A 21604-nucleotide genomic window follows, 5' to 3' on the forward strand; every position below is an offset into this window, starting at 1 on the left:
AGTCAGTAGATCAAAGAAAAGAAGGCAGAAGAAATAACCTGTGCAAGGAATGAAGCTAGACATTTGTTATGTGAGGCTCTTCCATTATGAAATCCTTAACTACAATATTTTCTTCTAACCAAACTCTGATCCAGCCAACTTTTCCATGTTAATTGCTATTTGCAAACATCTGGAGGTGAGGCTCATCCATACTCAATATCTATGTTTTTCCCTCCTTCATCTATCCTTGATACTGTAGTTTTCCTGGAAATGAGTTATAATCAGGACTGTTTCATAGGTTTTCAGCATTTTGGCCTAAATGTTTCTCATTGTGTTACTTTATAAATTTGAATTCTGATGGCAGTGTAATGTATACTTCATAAAGCTGATTTTTACTAATTTGATTTTTTGATGACACAAAATTCATATTTTGATGAACTGCATTATTAAACTATTTTTAATGATATACAAATACAAATGAATGATCTATATTGTTTGAGGTTGGATTTTCTCAAAATTAGACTCTGAGATTAGTATGCTGAAATGGTAGTCAAATTGCATTCAATGACAGTATTAATACACTCAATGTGTTGTCTTTAATTTGTGTTTTTCTGACTCAGTGAGGACTGTTCCTTCTCCTCTCACTCTATGAAATTAGAATGTATCTCCTATACTCTATTAAAAGAGATATTAAAACTGTTTTTTCGTATTTTAAAAGATGGTTTGAAATAATTTAAATAGTAACTTCTAATGTAAATTAAAATATGTATTTTTAAAAATATTGAAGCTGGGGGATAGCTCTGTGGTAGAGCGCTTGCCGGGTATACAAAAGGCAATTACCAGCACCAAAAACAGAAAAAAGAAGTGAAAAGATGTGGGTGGGTTCTTTCATTGTAGAAAGTTAGCAGGTAAGGTCTGAAACTTAAAAAGAGAAAAAAGTATGATATAAACGTGTTTTTAAATTATGAAGAAATAAATACCAGATAAAACAGCTCCAGTATTTGAATGCTATTATGGCAGAAGAGAACATGGTAAAAAGAGGAGTCTCAGGAAACAGAGTTACAAGTTTACATTACAAACCTTAAATGCAATTTGTCTTTTGCATGATACATGCATACACCTGATAATAGTAAAAATAAAATAGAATAGTGGAAAACTATAAAATAAAATTTGCCAGTCCTTATGATATAGAAATTTCATGGAAATTTTAAATATGAACAGAAGGTACCAGCAATTAAAACATCTAGGTTCACAATTTGTGTGCCAAAGGATCCACATACAGAGATTAAATCAATTTAGATGGTATATTTTAGTTACTGTGACAAAACCAAAAGGTAAGCAAAACTACGCAATAAAAGCATAAATGTGAGAATTGTCTCTTCTATTGTCATCCAATTCTGCAATTATCTAAAGATATGCTAATTTTAATTTTTTCCTTGACCTCTAGCAACTAGTGTTAGACTCCATATAAATTAAATTAAATCACCATAAAAAAGATATTATCAGTATCTAAAATTAAAAAATCACTTCTGATAATTAATTGAAACACTCCATTTCAATTATTTTTTTCTCAGTTTTTATTTAGAAAGTTCAAACAAAGTATCATAGTTTAGAAATACTTTAATTTCATGATAATTTAACATTTTAAAAAATCTATTTTTGATTTTCAACAATGAAATTTATAAAAATAATTTTATATTTATAAAATGAATTGTTATTTCACAATAAATTATTCATTTCTATTACCTAAAAAACTGTTTCATATAAAAGCAATAAATTTCCTCATCTATATTTTTAAAATATGCTGAAAACATCAGTTCCTCTTTTTCCAGCATTTTTGGCAGTACAGTATATAAAAATATATTACAAATTCCCTGACTGTAGTTATTAAAACAAAAATCATTAGTAATAATTCCTAAGGCAGACATGTTTTCTGTTTGTGGAGAAATTAGAGCCTCACTGCGATCAAATTTTAATTTTACATCTTAAGGGTGTTTGTTATGGTCTGAATGAATGTGCCCACCGGGAAACCGGAAATGCAAATGCTAATACCAATGTGAGTATTAGGGGTGAGGACACTGGGAAGTGGTAGGCACCGAAGGTGAACCTTCATGAATTTTATTAGTGCCCTTATAAACTATAAACGAGGCCCCAGAAAGTTCCCTCTCCCTTCCTCTTGTGAGAACAAGCAAGAAAGTGCGCCCTCTATGAATTAGTGCCATGATCTTTGCTTCCCAAGGTTGAGAAATGTGGGAAATAAGTTTCTGTTGTTTTTAAGCTGCCCAGTTTATGGTATTTTGTTATAGCACACTGGCTGGAGTAAAAATGTTTAAATATCACCGAAAAAAAAAAAAAAAAAAAGCTGGGCTCAGTGGGTCAGGCCTGTAATCTCAGAGCCTCAGGAGGCTGAGGCAGGATGAATTCAAAGCCAGCCTCATCAATTTATGGAGACCCTAAGCAATTTAGCAAGACCTTGTCCAAAATAAAAAATAAAGGCTGGGATGTGGCTCAGTGATTAAGCACCCCTGCCTGGGTTCAATACCTGGTACAACAAAACAATAATAATAATAAAATAAAATAAAAAGTAAACAAAACCAAAAATGTATTTGTATTTTATAAATAGAAAATAAAAATTCCTATTCAAGAAATATACACTCGATTAAATTTTCAAAAAATTAGAGTTAAAAGATTTTTCTCTCTCTCTTCTCTTCCTTTCCCTCTCTCACTCAATGATATATTTTACAGTTTTACAAGGGTAGCAGCTCTTGATGAATTATTATTGGTTCTATTAAATCATTGATAGGTTTTACATATCAATTTTTTCATTCAAAGAGTTCAACTTTCCTTTAAGAGCCAATGAGTTAGTTAACATTAATACAAACTTTTTCTTTGTAGGGTAAGTGATAACTATGAAATCATAATCTTAAAAATGTTGAAGTGCCCTGAACTAAACAAAACAAAGCATTTGATTAAATATCTTACAGTTTGGAATACTCTTTTTTTTTTTTATTTCTTTGTATATATAGTTGATAATCACTCAACCAGTTTTCCCTACTTCAGCAAGCAAGTAGTGAGAGACAGGAAGAGAGAGGGGTCGCTGCTTCATGAGCCCATTCTTAACCGTTTTAAAATAAACTTGTGCTGTTGGTACCAATTTTTCAGGGCTGTATTCCTCAGTCTAGAATTAAACATTCAGTATATTCCTGAGCTGCTGAATTTTTGAAAATCTGCTAAGTCGGCAATTCCAATTTGTTTTTGCTGTCACCAAAATCTATCTGATATGTTTGTGAATTTCCTTCAACACTTTAGGGGAAAGGCTCTCATTAAAAGAACACAAATGATTTCTCATTCAGTTACAACAATTTCACACTCATCGCTGGTGGTCAATCCCAACTCTGTTGTGTGTATTTAAATACCATGCTGTAAGGTATATATTATCACTGAAGTCAACTAGAGCTGGGTTTGCATGTAGATCTTTTATTCTTTGGGTTTATGAACTTTGGTTATATTCCTTGAACCCTCAAGCTAAAGGCTTCTTTATTTTTAAAAGAAATGGTAATACCTCTCTTATAGACTTACCATGAGAATTAAATGAGGCACATGTATGGTAGATGGCTCATTTATCTCCCAGTTCAGTTCTCCCAGAGATATCCAGCATTAGCTGGAACAGGCTTCCCACACAAAGAGGATTCCCCTGGCCTCCTTGGGTGCAGGTTTGTGCTAATTTCTAGTCAATGGATGACTATTGCTAGATTGTTTGAGGAGAGAGAAATAAATGTCTCTCTTGGTTTAAACATTGTTTTAGGGGCATCTTTGTTACAGTTTAGCTTATATTCTAACTGATATCTTAAACTACATCTTCAAACATAGATTTCAAAGAGTATACAGTTATTCTTAGAATGGCTTTCTCTAATATTCTGAACTTCAGAACCGTGAACCAAAGACATGCTTGTTAGCCACAGAATGCCCATAAGTAGTGATTCTTCTTCAAAGAAATGTCCTCTACTCTATAGTCACTGCTTTATTTTTCTAATCTGCAAGTTTATAATTTATAAAAAAAAAACTGGTTCATTTCATATTAACCTTGGATTTCTGATCTGTTCTTAGCCAAAAAGAACACTTAGTTCTGCATCACATCACAGCAAAGCAATTATTTACAGATTTAAATTAATATTATGAAAAAAAATGAAAGTAGTACATAAGATTTAACCAGTTCAGGCACAGTGCAGGGGCAGTTGGAAACTATATAAACAAATTCCAACTCAAATGTACATTGGTTGCATATGAAAGTTTTACACCATAGCAAAGACAAACAAAATAAGCATATAAACAAGAAAACAGGATACCATTTTATAACAGCACCATGAAGAAGCCTTGGCTAAGAGTTTGCCAAAAGTTATATCCTGAGATATTTCAAGACCAAAAGCCTTTCACATTTGTGCAGTGCTATTCGGAAGTAAACACATTCTCACAATTGCTTTTGTTTGGAGAGGGACTGGTGTGAAATAACTGAAGCTTGATTTGAAGCTATTTTGTACTGTTCTTGTCCAGAGCCTTGTGGTGGTGAAGGTAGTGGGGTTTCAGGAGTTGCTGAAAAAGAATCATAGAATTATCTGTGATGGTAGCACTCAATCTCTCCACCCGCATTAGCCCTACACAATGCCAACATGCATTATTATATTTTGGAAATATTTTTTTAAAAGATCATATGTAAAGTACTGATTTGTATAATGCATTTTCAGTGTATAAGCATACTAATGGAAAAGCAATCTCATCTTCCTCCCCAAATAGCATTAAATAGCAAAAGACCATGCACACACACACAAAAATCTTCATAGTCACTTTTTGGTATTCCTTTCCTAAAAGCATTCATGAGCATTTAATTTCCTAACAAATGCAGTAGAAAGAAGTCAATGACAAAAATTAACAGAATGTTAGTTTTTTCAAATATTAGTAAGCAATCTTCATAATATTTGCAATCAAAATGCACATAAAATTAAAATATATTTGGTTTGGATTCTACTAATTCAGATATATTAGATGGCATAAAAAATTAGAATTAAGATACTTTATAAGTGTTCTGAAATCTAAGCTATAATCAGAAGCGTCTGAAACACACTGGCTCTGTTGCCTCACAATTATTCTATTACAATTGAGCTTGCTGGTCCCTTCCCCTTCAATGCAAAGAGTAAGCCTGAGTAATTAAATATAAAAGAAATTGAATTGAATATAAAAAGTTATAATTTGAATACTTCACTGTTTAGAATAGTATTTCTTCCTATGGGAATTTTTACCATATAAAATAATCCAGAAGCTATTCTGGAATTAAAAAAAAAAACCTTGAACTATTATTTTATTACAGTTATTATTTCATATGTTTAACAAAACTAATGGTTTGGTCAGCCTGTGGCACTATAACTTTTATAGAGTTTTATTTTTTCCCCTCAGTTTTTAAAACCTCTACATAAAACAAGAAAAGTCTCATTACCAGTCATTAATACATTAATTTTATATTATTATTAATATAGATTAATAATTACTTATAAATAACATTTTTACATGTAGTTTGATTGACAAAAGAATATCCAAAATTTTCTTTCAAATTATTTCTGGATATTTACAATGGATTTTAAATTGCAGTGGCCCTATCTGAAAGTCCAAAAAAAAAAAATGCATGAATTTAAATTGTTGAACGAGTTTTGGCTTTGCATAAATTATACATCATTTTTTTAAAAGCAAAGTCAAGTTTAACTTTACAAGTGATTCTCATAAATATTATGCTGAAAGAGGGGAAATTAAAATTGTGATGATGAGATTCTTAAAATATAAGGAACAGCAAATTTGTTTTAAAAATACTAAAACATTAGCATTTAAAAGGTAAAAGATTCTACTCCAATGGACTTCTCAAACTGCCTTGCCAATTGATGCTTGATGTGTTGTTACTATGTTTTACTCTGCAGATTATGAATAGGTGATTTGTGAGAGAAATGATTGCATAGACTTTCTGGCATTGAGCTCTCTTCTTCTCTCCTTCCTCTTATTAATTTATTAAATACTTTGCAAGGATGGTCCTAAATCAATCTCTTTCAAGTACATTGGGACCTACGCAATAGGTATGCCATATTGTTTCCAGAATTTGTATTTTTTCCAAACAATTCCATTTCTCATGAAGTAAGAAAAAATGTTTTGGATTCAATTTGCCCAAAGCTCTATCATTATTTATATCTAAAGAACAGCACGCAGTTCTGTAGTCTCAACCTCCCCTGCCCCTAGCTAGCAATCAAGTGGAACTTCCAAAATTGTTATTACATTATATGGAGCACTTGGGTAAAACACATTGCAACTGGTTATTAACGACTATTGTAAATTCACTAGGCAATGCAACTGCAAATAATAATTATAACACAATAACTCAAGTCACTTCAGTGTGACAGCTGGTTTGGCACTCAAAGGCAATGAATCCAAGGTAAATCTTGAATTCACTAGTATAAATTCAGAAGCAATCAGTTTTAGTTTATCTTTATCAAAAAAATGTTTATCGCCAGAGTAGCTTAGAAAACTGGACTCTGTATTAAAGCTCCAACAATATCCAGTTAACTTAGCTACTGACAACTTCTAATATTTACATAGTCATTTGAGTTCCAAAGAGAAGCAGCTCTCACTTTGCACAACTCTGCTACACAAAAATTACAATTACCATGGCTTAAATTGCATCACTCTCAAAACAACATTGTTCAAATTTCAATTCCCATGGTAACTCACGTTAACTGTAACTGCATAAATATAAAACTTTACTACTAACTCTTCCATCTACAAATGCCTGCATAAATGACAGATGTGTTTTGTAATCAGTTACTGATCACATCTGTCTGATTGATCACTGAACATCTTTTCTTCAGTCCACACACTGGCAACAAAATTTAAAGTTCCATTGGTTCCTTGCCTCCCCATGATAAATTCATGTAACATTTTACAAAAAAAAAAAAGAAAAATGGATAACTGAAAGAGAATTGGCCAGTTAAGATGAAAGCAAAGAAAAGAAATGCAGGAAGTGAAATTCAAATCCAACATAGCTGAGCATGGGAACAGGGACACAGCCACTATCTGAGCCAGGAAGTGATGGAAGAAAAACTGATGAGGAAAATCAATGTGATGAAAGGAACAACATTGTCGCAAAGAAAGTCAAATCAGCAAAAACCTTCGCATCAAAGAAGTTCTCAAAGATATTTCAGGAAATTAAACATACAAAGGATCAAATGTTGGAAAATGATCCAAACTTCCAAAGGAGTAAAATTCATCAGGACACAGAGAACATTTACACTTCCAAATTGTAAATTATAAAAAAAAAAAAAAAAAGGCAGAAAGCACTGTGCAAATTACTCTTCACAATTCACAAAGAAATAAAAAACTATTTCTAATGTTTTAGAGTAAAAAAGATTATTCAATTTATCTATACATTTATAAACTATAGGTAAGTGAGTTCTTAATGTTTTGACATTTTTAAAGATCTTAATAAGCAACACAATTTTTCCACTGATTATTAGGATTCCTTTGTGTGATTGCAAGTTATACGGTCTTTTTTATGGTCCTGCACCATCATGCAGAGCTAGGACTACCTGTCTGTTCTTTTGTGTTGTTCCTAAAACCCATGAGGTTCACATCTTCTGTTTATTAAAAAAAAAAAAAATTATCTAGAGAGAATAAATGACTACCTGAATATAACAATTTCCCACAATTTAGTCCTGGAGAAAAAATTGTACCCGCTTTTTTTTTTTTTTTTTTGCAATTTATGGGTACTATTGGAGACTTACCCAAATTCAACTATTTCTCAAATAATTAAGTTTCAGAATGTTATGGTAGAAAAGTAGCTCAGATACTTACAGATCTGGTCCGTATGAACCAATGTTGACATGGGACTTAAAAGTATAGTTTGTCCAGTTAATGGGTCTTGAGACAAATGTGGGTGCATTGGATGATGAAGATGATTTCCATCATTGGAAGCACCTAAAGAAGATAAAGATAGATGCTTGCATTAGTCATATTTATGGAGAATGGCAGGTTTATCTTGGCACAAATATTTGACAGCTTAAATATTGCTGTTTTTGCCAAGTGCTTTTTGAGAATTCGAATGTAAATTGATAGAACCACTATCATAGTAAAGACAATGTCAGCTTTCACTGCATATTGGCTAGATGAATGTTGTAGCATAATGTTGTTTATTAATAATGGACCTTATGTGCTATTTCCTGGAATCATTAGGTTTACTGCGTATTATTAAAACAATTCCAAGAATCGCTTACCTCAAGTTTATGGTATTTGGGACCACCCTAATACAATAATCAACCTTTATTTCAGAAAGATATTAAGCACCAGAAAAATTAAAACACAAATAGTGTATTTATAAGGACACTTAATCTATATCAAACTTTAAATAATTTCTTAACTTATTCCTCACATTTTATTTGCAGCATTAAAATATCATTTTCTTCTTCTACAATTTTGTGTCAATAACCCAGAAGCAAAAATGTTCATTTTAAGCTATTTAGTGTGTGTGTGTGTGTGTGTGTGTGTGTGTGTGTGTGTGTGTGTTTAGGCTATTTTACAATACCTATATTCTTTAAGATTTAAAGGAATTAGGAGATACACACACATACACCACACACTCCTTAAGAGGTCCTATAAATAGGTAGTACATTTCTATTTTCCTTATATGGAAATATTTGAAAATTGAAGTAAAAGGGACTATGGAGGAAAGATGGTGAATTCTGGTAAGAATGGGGATTTGAATCTTTTCCAGTATTTTTACCCCACTCTAAAGGGTTTTTGCAGACTTTCTAAATGTAACAAATTGAATTTATTATGTCATGGCAGAAGAAGATAAAAAATCAGGAGGAACATAAGGCAACTTGAAAAGATGAAATAAATGTAGACAAAAAGTAAGTAAATCGGGCAAACATGCTCTAAGCTACTTAGTGTGATTTGAATCAATATAATAGAAATTCTTAAATGTACTCACCACCCAGTAGCATTTCCTGAAGCAGGTTGTCAATTTTAACCATTCCAAAAAGCTTCACAAATTGTATTTGCTCGATCATTTGCCACGTGATGCTCTGCAGCGTGGGCAGGAGCAAGAGCAGCTCCCCAAACCTGCCCCTGGAGTCATACTGCCTGTCGTTGATGTAGTCCTCTAGACTGATCTGCACTTGGAACCGCATGTTCTTAATTTTTACTGGGTCACTTAGTCCTTTTGCATCTAATAAAAAAACAAAAGGCACAATTTGAAGATTGAATCAAGCTAGTGAATGAGAGGAGCTATTCTAATATGAATAATTAGTTTAATTTTCATTATTTTATTTTTTAAGGGGATTTTGAAAACAAACCTGGGTCAAAAAATACAATTGCCTTCAAGCAAGCATACTCATTGTCATCAATCTGGATTTCTTGAAATGGTCGGACAAGCTCATCGAGAACCCGATTGGCCACACGGCTGATCTCGACTTCACAGCTGTTTCGGTGAATGACGTAGTTGTTGCCTAGGAGAAAAAGAAAAAGGAACTACCTCCTTACCCAAATTGTCAGATATTTAAGGTTTTACAAACCAAGGTTTAGAAGGAGTTGTTAGGGCTTCATCTCTCAGTAGTGTTTAGTGATGTTCGACCTTAGGAGTACTTAAAGGATCAATAACAATGATAATGGGATCACATGCATTTTAACAACCTCACTTGCTGGTGATAGCACAAAAGTACAGACTAATACAAGCTAATAATTGACAGGGGAAAATCAAAATATAATGATTAGCTCTCCTCTTTGTCAGTCACCTATTAGTGTCTTACTCATTAATGAACATAATACAAATCCTAAAGAATCTTCCTTGCTTACAGTGGATTAAAAACAGCACTCCTTAGGTGCCCTAGGCCTAGGAAGGAATAAGAACTGTTGAGACAGTTTTAAGACGTCTGAATAAAGGAAGTTGATTTTTCAGAATGAGCATGTGTATTCTCATCAGTTCCCTCCAGGGATGGTACATTTCCTCTTCTGGGTTTCTTTAAATAGAGGTGAGATGACCACTGTAAGGAGCTGGACTTAAAGGAGTGCATCAATTGGCCAGAGAACTGAATCACCCAACCACCTCAAGATCTTTCTAAATTAGAAATTCTCTGGCTATAATATGATGAATGTGCATTATGGTTTCTGAAAGAAAGCTAAATTATTATTTTCTGTTTTTATAAAAAGCATAATATTCCAAATTCTTCCACTGTAGTCTAAGTCAACTGTTACATTTTGGACCTTGAATACCCCCCCAAAGGCCCATGTATCAAAGGCTTGGTTGCCAGCTCATGGAAGGTGGTGGAACATTTAAAAAGTGGGGCCTAGTAGGAGGAAGTGAGGTCCTTGGGGTCATGCCCTTGAAGAGGATATGGGAATCTGTAGCCCCTTCCTGGCCACCATATGGTGAGCATCTCTTCTGTGCCATGCAGTGCATCTCTTCTGTGCTATACACTCTATACCAGTATGCTCTGCCTCACCAAATGCCCAAAGTGACGGGACCAATTGACTGAAAACTCCACAAACGTGTGAAACAAAATAAACCTTTTAAGCTGATTATCTCAGATCATAGTAATAGGAAGTTGATTAACAAGAATCTTCAGATTAACAGCCTCACTCTGTTTTTCCACCCAGCTTTATTGAGATATGGGAGATAAAAACATTGTATATATTTAAAGTATACTGTAATTTTGTATTTGGGTATCCATATACATTGGGAAATGATTATTATAATTAAGCTAATATATCCATCCTCTCACATAATTACCCTTTTCTGTGGGAATCTTAACCCCTTCTTACAAAAAGTTAACTATTCAGTGTAAAATAATTTAGAATTATATAACAGACGCTGTTTTCTAGGGAATATTGCATTCAGATCTATAGGGAGAACACTATTTGAGATGCTTATTAGGAATGCAGAAGTGTTTAACACAATTTCAGGGCATAGTCTGCAGTCATGTGATATGGTTTAGAATCCTGGCTCCCTCCTACCTTTATGCTCTTAGATAAACATAATCTGCCTCTGTTTTCTCATCAGCAAATTGGACTGAACAGAAGAGTACTTATTTAAATTATTAAATGAGAGCAGGTATGTATATGTAAAGTGCTTAGAGTAGAGAATTTATGTAATGAGCCCCCACTAAACCTTAGCTATTGTTACATTATGTTCCATTTATCTATCACAGAAAAATTAACTCATTTGCCCGATGAGGGAGCACAAATCAGAAAGCCCAACAACTGAGGAGGCCAAGGCAGAAGGATTGCAAATTGAAGGCCAGCCTCAGGAATTTAGCAAGACCCTGTCTCAAAATAAAAGAACAGCTGGGAATGTAGCCCTGTGGTTAAGCCCCTGGGTTCAATCCCAGTACTAAATAAACAAACTACTCAAATTCTCATTTTGCACAAAGCATGGAGAGGTAAATCTAACAAACATTAGAAGGATCTCAAAACTCAAAATCTAATTTATGAAATAAATCTAACAGAATCATGTTATATACATATATAAATGCACCAAAGAGAATATTTCCTTTATATATATGGAGAACATACCAATCAAAAATAAATAAAGAAAGAACTGAAAAGAAGATAAGAAGATAGAAAAGCAAAAGGGAAGAGGAAAGGAAGGAGGAATGGGTATTGAAATAAAATTCCTTGTATGTATATATTTATGTCAAAAGGAACCCAGGTACTATGTATAAACATGATGCTATCATAAAAAAATCTATTTTATGAGTTAAGTAAAGGTGGAGTATTGGAACAATTAATGAAAACAAATATTTCCATCTGAGTCTTTCTCCATCTTCGCCTGCCATCCTATTTTGCTTTTTATATCACTTTTATAAGAATTCTTCAAACATTCCATCAAACCTTTTTCCCTGATTATTTTATAGTATATTAGGGGCAATGAGATCCTAGTGGTTAATCACATTAGAGTATAAAACAGTTACTAAGCAAACAATGAAAGAGTGTGAAAATACACTGGAACTTCGCAGGTAGTCATTTAAATCACTAATTCTTTGCTCTGCTGAGACTTAACACACCTCAATATTATATTTATTGAACAACATCTCCATTTCATTTTTAAATGTTAATGGTCCCTGATCATTTCACTGTTCTCTGAACTTACACACAATCAAGGCAAGAAAGTATAAAGCTGAGTGAGGACAAAATCAATTAAATCCAACCTGTGAAGCAAGAGTACCATTGACAGTGTCTGTGAATTCTTGGGACATATAGAATAGATCCTGCATATTACCTGAAGGATGAAATGTGCATGATTTCTTCTTAAATTAAAAAAATATGTATATATACACTTACCCAAAAGCAAAATATCTTTATACATCATGGATCTTTTCGTAGCTCCAAGCAGTAAGTGCTCCCCTGCATGAGCTCTCAACAGGGCCACCTTAATGAAAAATTCCAAGTTTAACAATTAATTATAAAATATAATGATTAAAAGATGGCATAATATGAGTCTGATTAAGTTTCAACCGTTCTTTAAGCATGGGGCTTTTTTTCATTTTGTTCTAATAAAATATAATATTCACAGGCACTTGATATCAGTAATCCTTCTAGTTTTCTACCCTAGTATGTCAATAGAATGTATTTCTGAAATTTCTAAAAGGACTTAACAAGTGACACAATGGCATGAGAAAAAAATCAGATCAGTTCACTGTTTTGGAGGGAAACAGAATCAGGCTAGAGCTCAGATCTCAGCTTGACCACTCAGGACCCTTTAACCTTGGTGAGGTCCACCTGTATGTTTGGAACTCATTTGATTTCATCTGTAAAGTGGAGGTGGAGATAAAGCATCTCAGAGTTTGCTCATGGTGACTAAGGTATAAATTTATGTAAAACATAATCTTCTGCACGTAATAAACTAAACAAAAGCAAAGCGAGGACTTGTAGTAAAGAAAAGATAGAGATCTGGGTACTGCCAACTTCCAGGTTGAGCTTCTGATTCTGTGCATTAAGTTCTACAATGAGCTTCATTCCTATACTCAGCTGCAGGTGTGGGCACCACCACAAGGAAGAATAGGAAGCATTTCAAATGCAATGCCTACCAACGTCAGGTTCTCTGATGTTTTAATCAATTTCGTGCAAAATGTTTGTTTACATCCAAAAAGGACTCTTAACTATACAGAAAATCTTAGTGCTGCTTCTCAAAATATAAACCAAGTACATCCACTGCTTTCAGGAGTCCAGGCTCTTGTCATTTGTGGCCTGGACCATCCACATTCAGTAGGTATTTTTGCTTTCCTTCTGGGTTCTCCATTATACATCCTTCTACATCATCCTTCAAAGTGATACTTTTAGAATAGTAACCTCTTAATATCATCCCTCCGCTGAAAACTCTTGAATGGTTTCTTATTGTTCTTAGGATACAATCCAAACTCTCCAATCCTGGCTTCCTAGATGATGGAAGAAATAGGGGAGATTCCATGTTCTGCCTCTGATCTCCATATTTCTGACTTTATCTTGAAACACTCCTTGTTCACATTGTTCCTGCCTGACTCACAACCCTTTTGCATGCTGTTCCAGGACCCAGTATTCTTTCTGCTTGGATCTCAATGTGCCTGACCCCTTGTGAACCAGCTCTCAGGAAATATCTTCTCGGATCCTCACTATAAAGTATCTCTTTTCATCCCCAGTCATTTTCTAACAACTCATTCTATGTCATTTTATAGCATTTTATAGAACTTTCCCCACCTAGAATTAACTTACTCATAATTTGTTTATTTTTTATTGTCTGTCTCTCCCAAATAAAAAACAAACTTTATGAGACTAGTAAGGCAATCTGTATTTTCTTGGCATATTACCCATAGCTCCTAAAACTGCACAAGAGTCTCTTAATAAATATTCACTGGATAAATTTAAGGAATGAGCTTAACAAATCTAGGGTTTAGTTTCAGAAACTGTGGAGATAACACCTTATACCACAGAACTCCCTAGAGAATTAAATGAAATAATGTGATTGATAATGTATCTTAAAGCTAAATCCACAGAACCTTAACCACACCACAATACACATTCACTAAACCATGGCTATTAATTTTATACTGTTAATATTAAGTGTCAGTTAGCAAACAAAACCCATTTTTGACTGGTTACTGGATTTCAATTTCCCAGTATTTGAATCATTGTCTTCATACAAAAGTCAGCAACTTTTAAACAAGAATGGTAATAAAAGTATAAAGCTGATAAATAACGTAACCTTACTTATATTGCTTGGGGTGAGACTAGTAGGTTTTAGCAATTTAGTATTATTCATTCTGGAATAACTTTCTCAGTCAAGCTATCTTTATGACATGTCAATAACAGTGACTCATTCCAGGAAAGCAGTTACAGAACATTTTAAGAATTATTTCAGATTTCACAGTATTTTTTTTTCTTTGTAACCAGGTGAAATGTTCTTTTAGAAATATAACATCTCACTTCCTAGGATAATTTTTGTTCTCTGTGTAAATATTTTGCATTGTTTTTACACAATCATTCCCCTCCCCTTTATTATTTCTTTGTTTTTATGTATCCAAGATAAAGAACATTGGTCAAAAGGTGTATAAATATAACTGGGTATAACACTTAACATGATTGTTTTTCTCAATGTGATAAGAAAGGAAACTTTTAAATGATTTTCATCTATTGAAAAAATACATCCTACTTAGTACAAAGAATTCAAAATGAATCTGAAACAAACTAAACTTCATAGACTTATTAGGAAATCCAAGCTCTTAATTTATTAAAATATCTCAACATATACAAAAATATAACAGTGCATGTATCAGGAAAAGATGACTGTGTCTAATTTTTATTATTTCTCTAGACTTCAGATCATGAATCTGTAGACTTTTTTCCATAACTGTAATTTTTATATAATAAATGCTAGAAGAAAATTAGCAGCACAAAGGACAAAACTTACACTTTCATTGTATAAAGCATCACAAAGATATCAACATATCCTGTTGGGTTTCTGTTTAGGACTGGCCAGGTATTTCTGAGGGATTTTATGTGGGATCTTGGGGAAACCCAAGATACCACAATTTGCCTTTTACCCCTGGACATTTGCTCTTCTAATACCTTGACTCAAAAATGATAGTTATTTGCTGGTCTTTCTCCCTTACATAAGCTCTTGAAACTCCAAGAGGTTAGAACCGTGTTTTGATCAACTCTTATCCAATCAATAAGTCTGCAAGACCTCTAAAACAGAAGTCAAACAGTAATGCCTCTGTATAGAACAAGAAGGGGAAAAGATAAGAAGACCAATCCTTTTCTCACAAGGTAATTTCTCCATTGCCTAATATAGTAAATGTGTTACAAATGGGATTCAAGGGGCACAAAACTAAGGAATTTTCAAAATCTGTTTTAAAACAGTCGCAATTTCTTCAATTTATACCTGGTCATCCAGTGGTAACTCACAGAAGGCAGGAATATATTTAGCCCATTCCACCAAGACTAAAAGCTGCTGTTTCATAGATTCGCAGACATCACCAATACTTGCAATTTTCTTAACATTTATGTCAGTGCTGACCCCAGGGCTTGAGGCTGAGATCTGGCATTAAGAAGAACATTATATTCACTTATCATTTAAAATAATACATAGCACTATTTCCCTGTTTCCCCATCACTGTGTGAAGTAAACACCACTGAAGCAGGCAATATCATTGTCACAGGATCTTGAAATGTATTAAACATTCTTTAATTTAGAAATAAAATACATATCCATATCCGTTTTCAAGTAAAACTGAAAGCAGTCAATAGATGTCACCACACTCTGACAGCAGTATCTTATTTTAAAAGCCAAATGTTTCAACTAAGTGATCACAATTTTGGGGGAGTTTCACACTTCAATAGGCTGCATAAAGAGATAGGTAATGTCCACATGAAATATGCTTTGTGATTTTATTTTTAACTAAAATTAAAATTCCATTAAGGAAGTCCATCTTCAATTTGTTGATCTTTACTCAGAATACATTTATTAGGTGGATAAAGTTTACCAAATTGGGAAGAAAAGATTTAGACAAGAAACCAGAAATACTTGTGATGCTGCATTAAACAAAAGCCCATCAAAATAAAACTAAGGAAACCAAAATCTGATTCAACTATGTTGCAGAGCTTAACATATAATGGTACATTTTTAAAACTGCAAATAATAGGAATAACACAAATACAAATACGTGGTGTTAAAAAGTGATTTAAAATACTATCTAAAAGTTTTTGTGAACTTTGTTTTTGAACATGAATCTGTGTGTGTCTTCATGTACCTGGCACTTCCTCACAGCACCCCCTTAAGCCATTCTGTAAATGCTTTATTGGACCATCAAGTAATCTTCAAGTAATAATGATGATAATGGGAATGTCAACCTCATCATATTACCTTTGTGTTATCAAAAACGAAAGTAGCCTCATTGACTCTTTATGAGAACTGATTACTTACCTATTTCATAATTTGCTTTATAATAGAAAAATATTATTTTTACTTTATAATAGAAAAATATTATTAATGTTTCTAGTAGGGGCAATGCTAAAACAAACTTTCTTTAAAGGATTTCCTCACTGGATCTTTAAGAGGTTTATTTTTATGCATGTAACTAATTATTTTAAAAATTTTAAACCTGATATTATAGAAACTTAAAATAATAAAGTTGTGTTCCCTCTGTGCTTTCTGAATTCTGGGTCTGCATTTAAATACCTGTTTCCATAGCAGACGTCAAGGTGACTTCCTAAGTTGAGAAATCATCTTCAGAGAAAGAAGCCCTAATGACAAGTCTTCACTGTGCTTCCCAAAAGTTATAGCAACTGATTTTACAGAATCAACCAATAGTAAAAAATACTTCTTCCCCCTCAACATTGTGGTATGCAGTAATAACTTTTTTTAGGTACCAGAGATTGAACCCAGGGGCACTTAACCACTGAACAACATCCCCAGCCCTTTTCATGATTTATTTTGAGACAGGGCCTTGCTAAGTTGCATGGGGCCTAGATAACTTGCTGAGGTTAGCTTTCAACTTGCTATCCTCCTGCCTCTTCCTCCAGTGCCACTGGGATTACAGGCATGTGCCACTGCACTTGGCCATTAGAAACTATTAATCAACCTTATAAACAAACTCTTTTCTTCCCTCGAACAATCTTAAACTGAAATTTATTTGCTTGTTCTTTTTATAATAGGGTCTTGTTCCAAAAAAAAAAAAAAAAAAAAAGGTCAAAATCAAATCAGCAGTCCCCCGAATGCTTACAAAGTAAAAGCCTTAGACTTGTGTAGGTGTGATTTACTTTAGACATAAGCACATTCAGATGAACTTGGATTATTTTAGCACAATGCTAATGTGCAAATAGACATTTCATTCTATTACACAAAGCTAGATACTGGGATGCAGTGCGTACCTGGCGAGACCGAATTTCAGCTTGTGACAGTGTGTTTATGGAGGGGATATTGCTGCCATCGAATGTGCTTCTTCTGGTGCTTATTCTATCACGTTCATTTTGCACAGCTAAGACAGAAAATGCAGAATATTACTGGTTAAATCTCTTTAAGATGTTTCATGATATACAGTTTGAAATAAAAAAAATACAAAAGAAAAAAAAAGCAAGAAATAGTCTTTCTAAAAGACCATGGTGATAGAAAGTTGAACTTTTCATTCTGTACCATTTTCAAAAGTTGGAGTAGCCAGGGGCTTGTCTTTGTCACTAGAGCTCATAAAATACTGTTTGGGACTTCATGATGGCAAGCATGCTATAAAGTGTTGGTTAACCTGTTTTGTCAGGTTAAGTTTTTGATAGAAACTATACACTAACTAGAGGAAGAATGTCACCTATGAGATTGACCAGGTCAAAGATAAGAGTGTATTTTTTGCTCCCAGAAGATATGAGTCATCAATTTTGAAATTCTATTTTCTTTTTCCTAAGCACTACCAGAATAGAAAGTAAATTTATTTTAGTTTAGATGATTTTAAGGTTGCAATATTATGATCCCTTATGAAATACTGTCATTGAGATAATTTACAGGTGTTAATTAAAAAAATAAAATAAGACAAAAAAGCTGTATGAGTCTGTGGAATCTCCTGAAAAGACTAAAGTTTGAGTGACAGCTTTTTGGGGAAAAAAAAAAAGTCTCTACAGAAGAGGTAGAATTGCATCCTTTTTTCAGAAGGGAAAGGAATAAAAATGTATTTCTCCAAATTCCTTGCTGAAATTACATTTTTAAATATAAAGAAGAGCCAGAAGGGGAGAATTAGCTTATATATTTGTATAAATACTCATATAAACAACAAAACAAGTCAAATGTCAAGATAAATTTTAAAAGTTGGAAGGCAAAATTATTTTTCATTTATCAATGAAAAATAATTATCAAAGAGAAAAACACAACAGCTTAGTGTACCAAACTGTTTAGGTTAATGCTCTAGTCTGTTCTGTTGGAAAGATAGACTGTTAAACTATAAAAATTTTGGCAATTATTATTTTATTATAGAAATACACCAAAGTCTTGTAACAGAGACTCTAAACTTACTATTAATTATGAAGTCCATTAAGTTAAAAGAAAAAATACTGGACTTTTTCACTTTATGAGAGAGTAAGTAGTCTTTAAGTTGGAGTGATTTATTAATATTTTATTTTAATATCACATTTACTGATAGCTTACTGGAGTTTTTGTGTTGTTTTATTTTTTCCTTACCAGAGAGTTATTGATTTTCAACCTGAACTGACTCATTCGGAAATGATTTTGTAGAAATAAAAAAATTAAGATGTTTGTTATGTTTTTTTTAAATTTCATTTACATGATCATGTTTAACCCATGAGCTCCATCCTCAGTCTCTTTTTTATGTTTAATTTTAATTTGTTATATATGACAACAGAATGCATTACAATTCATATTACACATATAGAGCACAATTTTTCATACTTCTGGTTGTACACAAAGTAGAGTCACATCCTTTGTGTCTTCATACATGTACTTAGGGTAATGATAACCATTGCATTCCACCATCTTTCCTATCCCTATGCCCCTCCCAGTCTTTCTTATTTTTTATTGTGAGACAAGGTCTCACGAAGTTGCTTAGGGACTTGCTAAGTTGCTGAGGCTGACTTTGAGCTTGCAATCCTCTGGGCTCAGCCTCCTGAGTCACTGAGATTCTAGGCCTGCACCACCATACCTGGCTGATAATCCAATATTTAAAAAAAATAAGTTAATTTCATAAATTGTAAAATTATTCATAAAGGAAATATAAAACTGTTATTTGTTTACAATTTAGTAGAGGTAAAGTTTGGGGATCAAGCAGGAATGGAGGGAGGCAATTGACAAAGTATGTAATTAATCCCATAAACTACCCAATAGAGCTCTTAGGACATAACAATGTCATTTTTAAAATGAAAAATTGTTTTTGCTTTAATGTTATAAACTTTTTTTTTTTGGTCTTCTTTTAAGATTAGCAACTTGAGAAATGCTAATGGATTTTTTTTTTTTACAGTTTTAAAATACTGAGAGATAAAGGAAAAACTAGCTATGTTCAAAATAAATTTGATGTATTTTAACTTCTTTAGTATACTGATTTCATTCAATTTTATTTTTCAGCACATTATATACTGTGAACAATGGCTTATTATAGAGACAGGCATGTAGCAAAACTAAAAGGAATAAACCCTTGTAGCTTTTATGCCTGCCAGTGTTTAGAATGTGCTCATCACATTTGTGTCTAAACTACCCATGTTCAGAATGTACCAGAATATAATCAGATTGTTTAATATGTTCAAAATGAACTTAATATATACCATATAATAGTAAATACCTTATCAATCTATTGTCTCTGTCCCTTGACAGAATATAAACTCTCTAAAAGGGAGGATCATTTTGTCTATTTTGTTTAGTGCCAAAACCTCAACACCTAGAACAGTGATTGGGAAATAGTGTTCAATAGCTATTTGTTAGATGGATGAACATATGAAAAAGTAGATGTTCCATTAATGTTCATGAAATGAATAAAGATATTTGATTATTATTAAGGATAAAAATGTGTTTAAAATATATTTATAAATTCAATCTATTCATAGATTTTGCAATTTATCTTTTGAACTGGATATTTGAATGCTGTTTGGACAATAATTTTGTTGGCCACGTAGCATAGTGTTGGGGAGAATTATGTCAGTAGTCAGATAATCAATCACAAGATAAAGACTGGCTCCACCACTTACAAGCTGGGTATCGTGGGCTAAATACTTTAACTCAAAGAACTCTTTCACAGATTCTTCACTACTATATTGAGGAAAATCAGAATAAAGTAAAAAGGTTATTGTAATCAATGAGAATATTTGTGCCTTCCACTTTTCATCAATAATGTTAACTATCATCATCATCACTATTTTTTACCTTCTTTTTTCATTCCTGCTCGAAAACACTTTCTTAATCGACAGTATCTACATTGATTCCTTTTGTCCTTGTCAACAACACATTGGCGACTGAACCTATAACATCAAACATAGATGTTAGCTTACAGCAAACTATCATTTGTCAAAAAATAAAATATACAAACAAATAGATTTTAAATAAGTATAATCTAATGTTGCTCAACAGAAAGAAGGTATAAGACAATTAACTGTTTCCAGGCTCATGATCAGCATGTACATGGAAATATAAGCCTCACCTCTCACACAGTCTTTATAATAAAATAAAACTGAGTGACTAAGATTTACCCAGTGTACATAATCATTTCTATCATGAGTCATGAAAGTTCAATCTAGTTTTAGACATCTTCTGATGTAAATTCTAGTTGCTTACTGCTAAGTGGCTTCAATGTGAGACAGAATGTATCAGAACTCCATTCGCCTACACTTTTGTACTTTTTCTCCTTTTAAACATTCTTCAACTAATTTTCAATGACCTCACTTCCAACTGAAATCTATACTAAATGCCAAATTACACAGCTGGGTATGCAGCTCACTGGAAGGACATGAGGCTCTGGGTTTAATTCCCATCAGCTGGAGAGTCAAGTTGCAAATCAAAAGACAATTGACAACATCACTGAGAATGTAATTTCTGCATAAGGATGTATCACTTCACACACATTAGGAAAAAAAACAAAAAACAAAAAACAGGCAGTCCGGTGTTGGTGGGGATTTGGGAAAACTTAGAATCGTCACATATTCCTACTTACAATATTAAATGCTGCTGCTGCTGCTTAGAAAGAAAGAAAGCTTGGCATTTTCTCACAAATTAAACATAGAGCTGACATCTGAGACAGTGATTCCACACTAGGGACGTAACAAAATTTCTGTCTGTGTCAGAATTATTCATAAGAGCCAAAAGCGGAGAGATATGCAGATGAATAAAACGTGGTATATCCATACAATTGAATCTTACCATTTGTCAATAAATAGAAATAAGTTCTGATACTTATTACAACATTTCTAATTTAAATAAAGCAAGTCAGATTCAAGAGGACACATATTTTATGATTTCATATACATGAAATGGTGTACCTGGGCGTGGCAGCACACAACTGTAATGCCAGAGACTTGGGAGACTGAGGCAGGAGGATCACAAGTTCAAGACCAGCCTCAGCAACCTAGCAAGGCCCTAAGCAACTTAGTG

At 33.1% G+C, this 21604-nt stretch overlaps 1 protein-coding gene across 8 annotated transcripts in view; it reads right to left on the reverse strand.

Annotated features, from left to right (window-relative positions):
- Positions 1–1581: 1581 nt before the first annotated feature.
- The window catches only part of Hnf4g (hepatocyte nuclear factor 4 gamma), a 132985-nt gene continuing 112962 nt past the window's right edge, over positions 1582–21604 (reverse strand). For all 8 annotated transcript variants that reach the window (XM_078017003.1, XM_078017002.1, XM_078017001.1 and 5 more), the window contains 8 exons: positions 20384–20478; positions 17407–17513; positions 15419–15574; positions 12343–12430; positions 9360–9512; positions 8996–9232; positions 7861–7983; positions 1582–4569 (listed from right to left, as the gene is read on the reverse strand). In XM_078017003.1, the coding sequence (XP_077873129.1) occupies positions 4448–4569; positions 7861–7983; positions 8996–9232; positions 9360–9512; positions 12343–12430; positions 15419–15574; positions 17407–17513; positions 20384–20478 (1081 nt within the window). In that variant the 3' untranslated portion in view covers positions 1582–4447. The remainder of the gene's footprint in view (positions 4570–7860; positions 7984–8995; positions 9233–9359; positions 9513–12342; positions 12431–15418; positions 15575–17406; positions 17514–20383; positions 20479–21604) is intronic.

The sequence above is a fragment of the Ictidomys tridecemlineatus genome, chromosome 7, assembly GCF_052094955.1.
Source record: "Ictidomys tridecemlineatus isolate mIctTri1 chromosome 7, mIctTri1.hap1, whole genome shotgun sequence".
Classification (NCBI taxonomy): Eukaryota; Metazoa; Chordata; class Mammalia; order Rodentia; family Sciuridae; genus Ictidomys; species Ictidomys tridecemlineatus.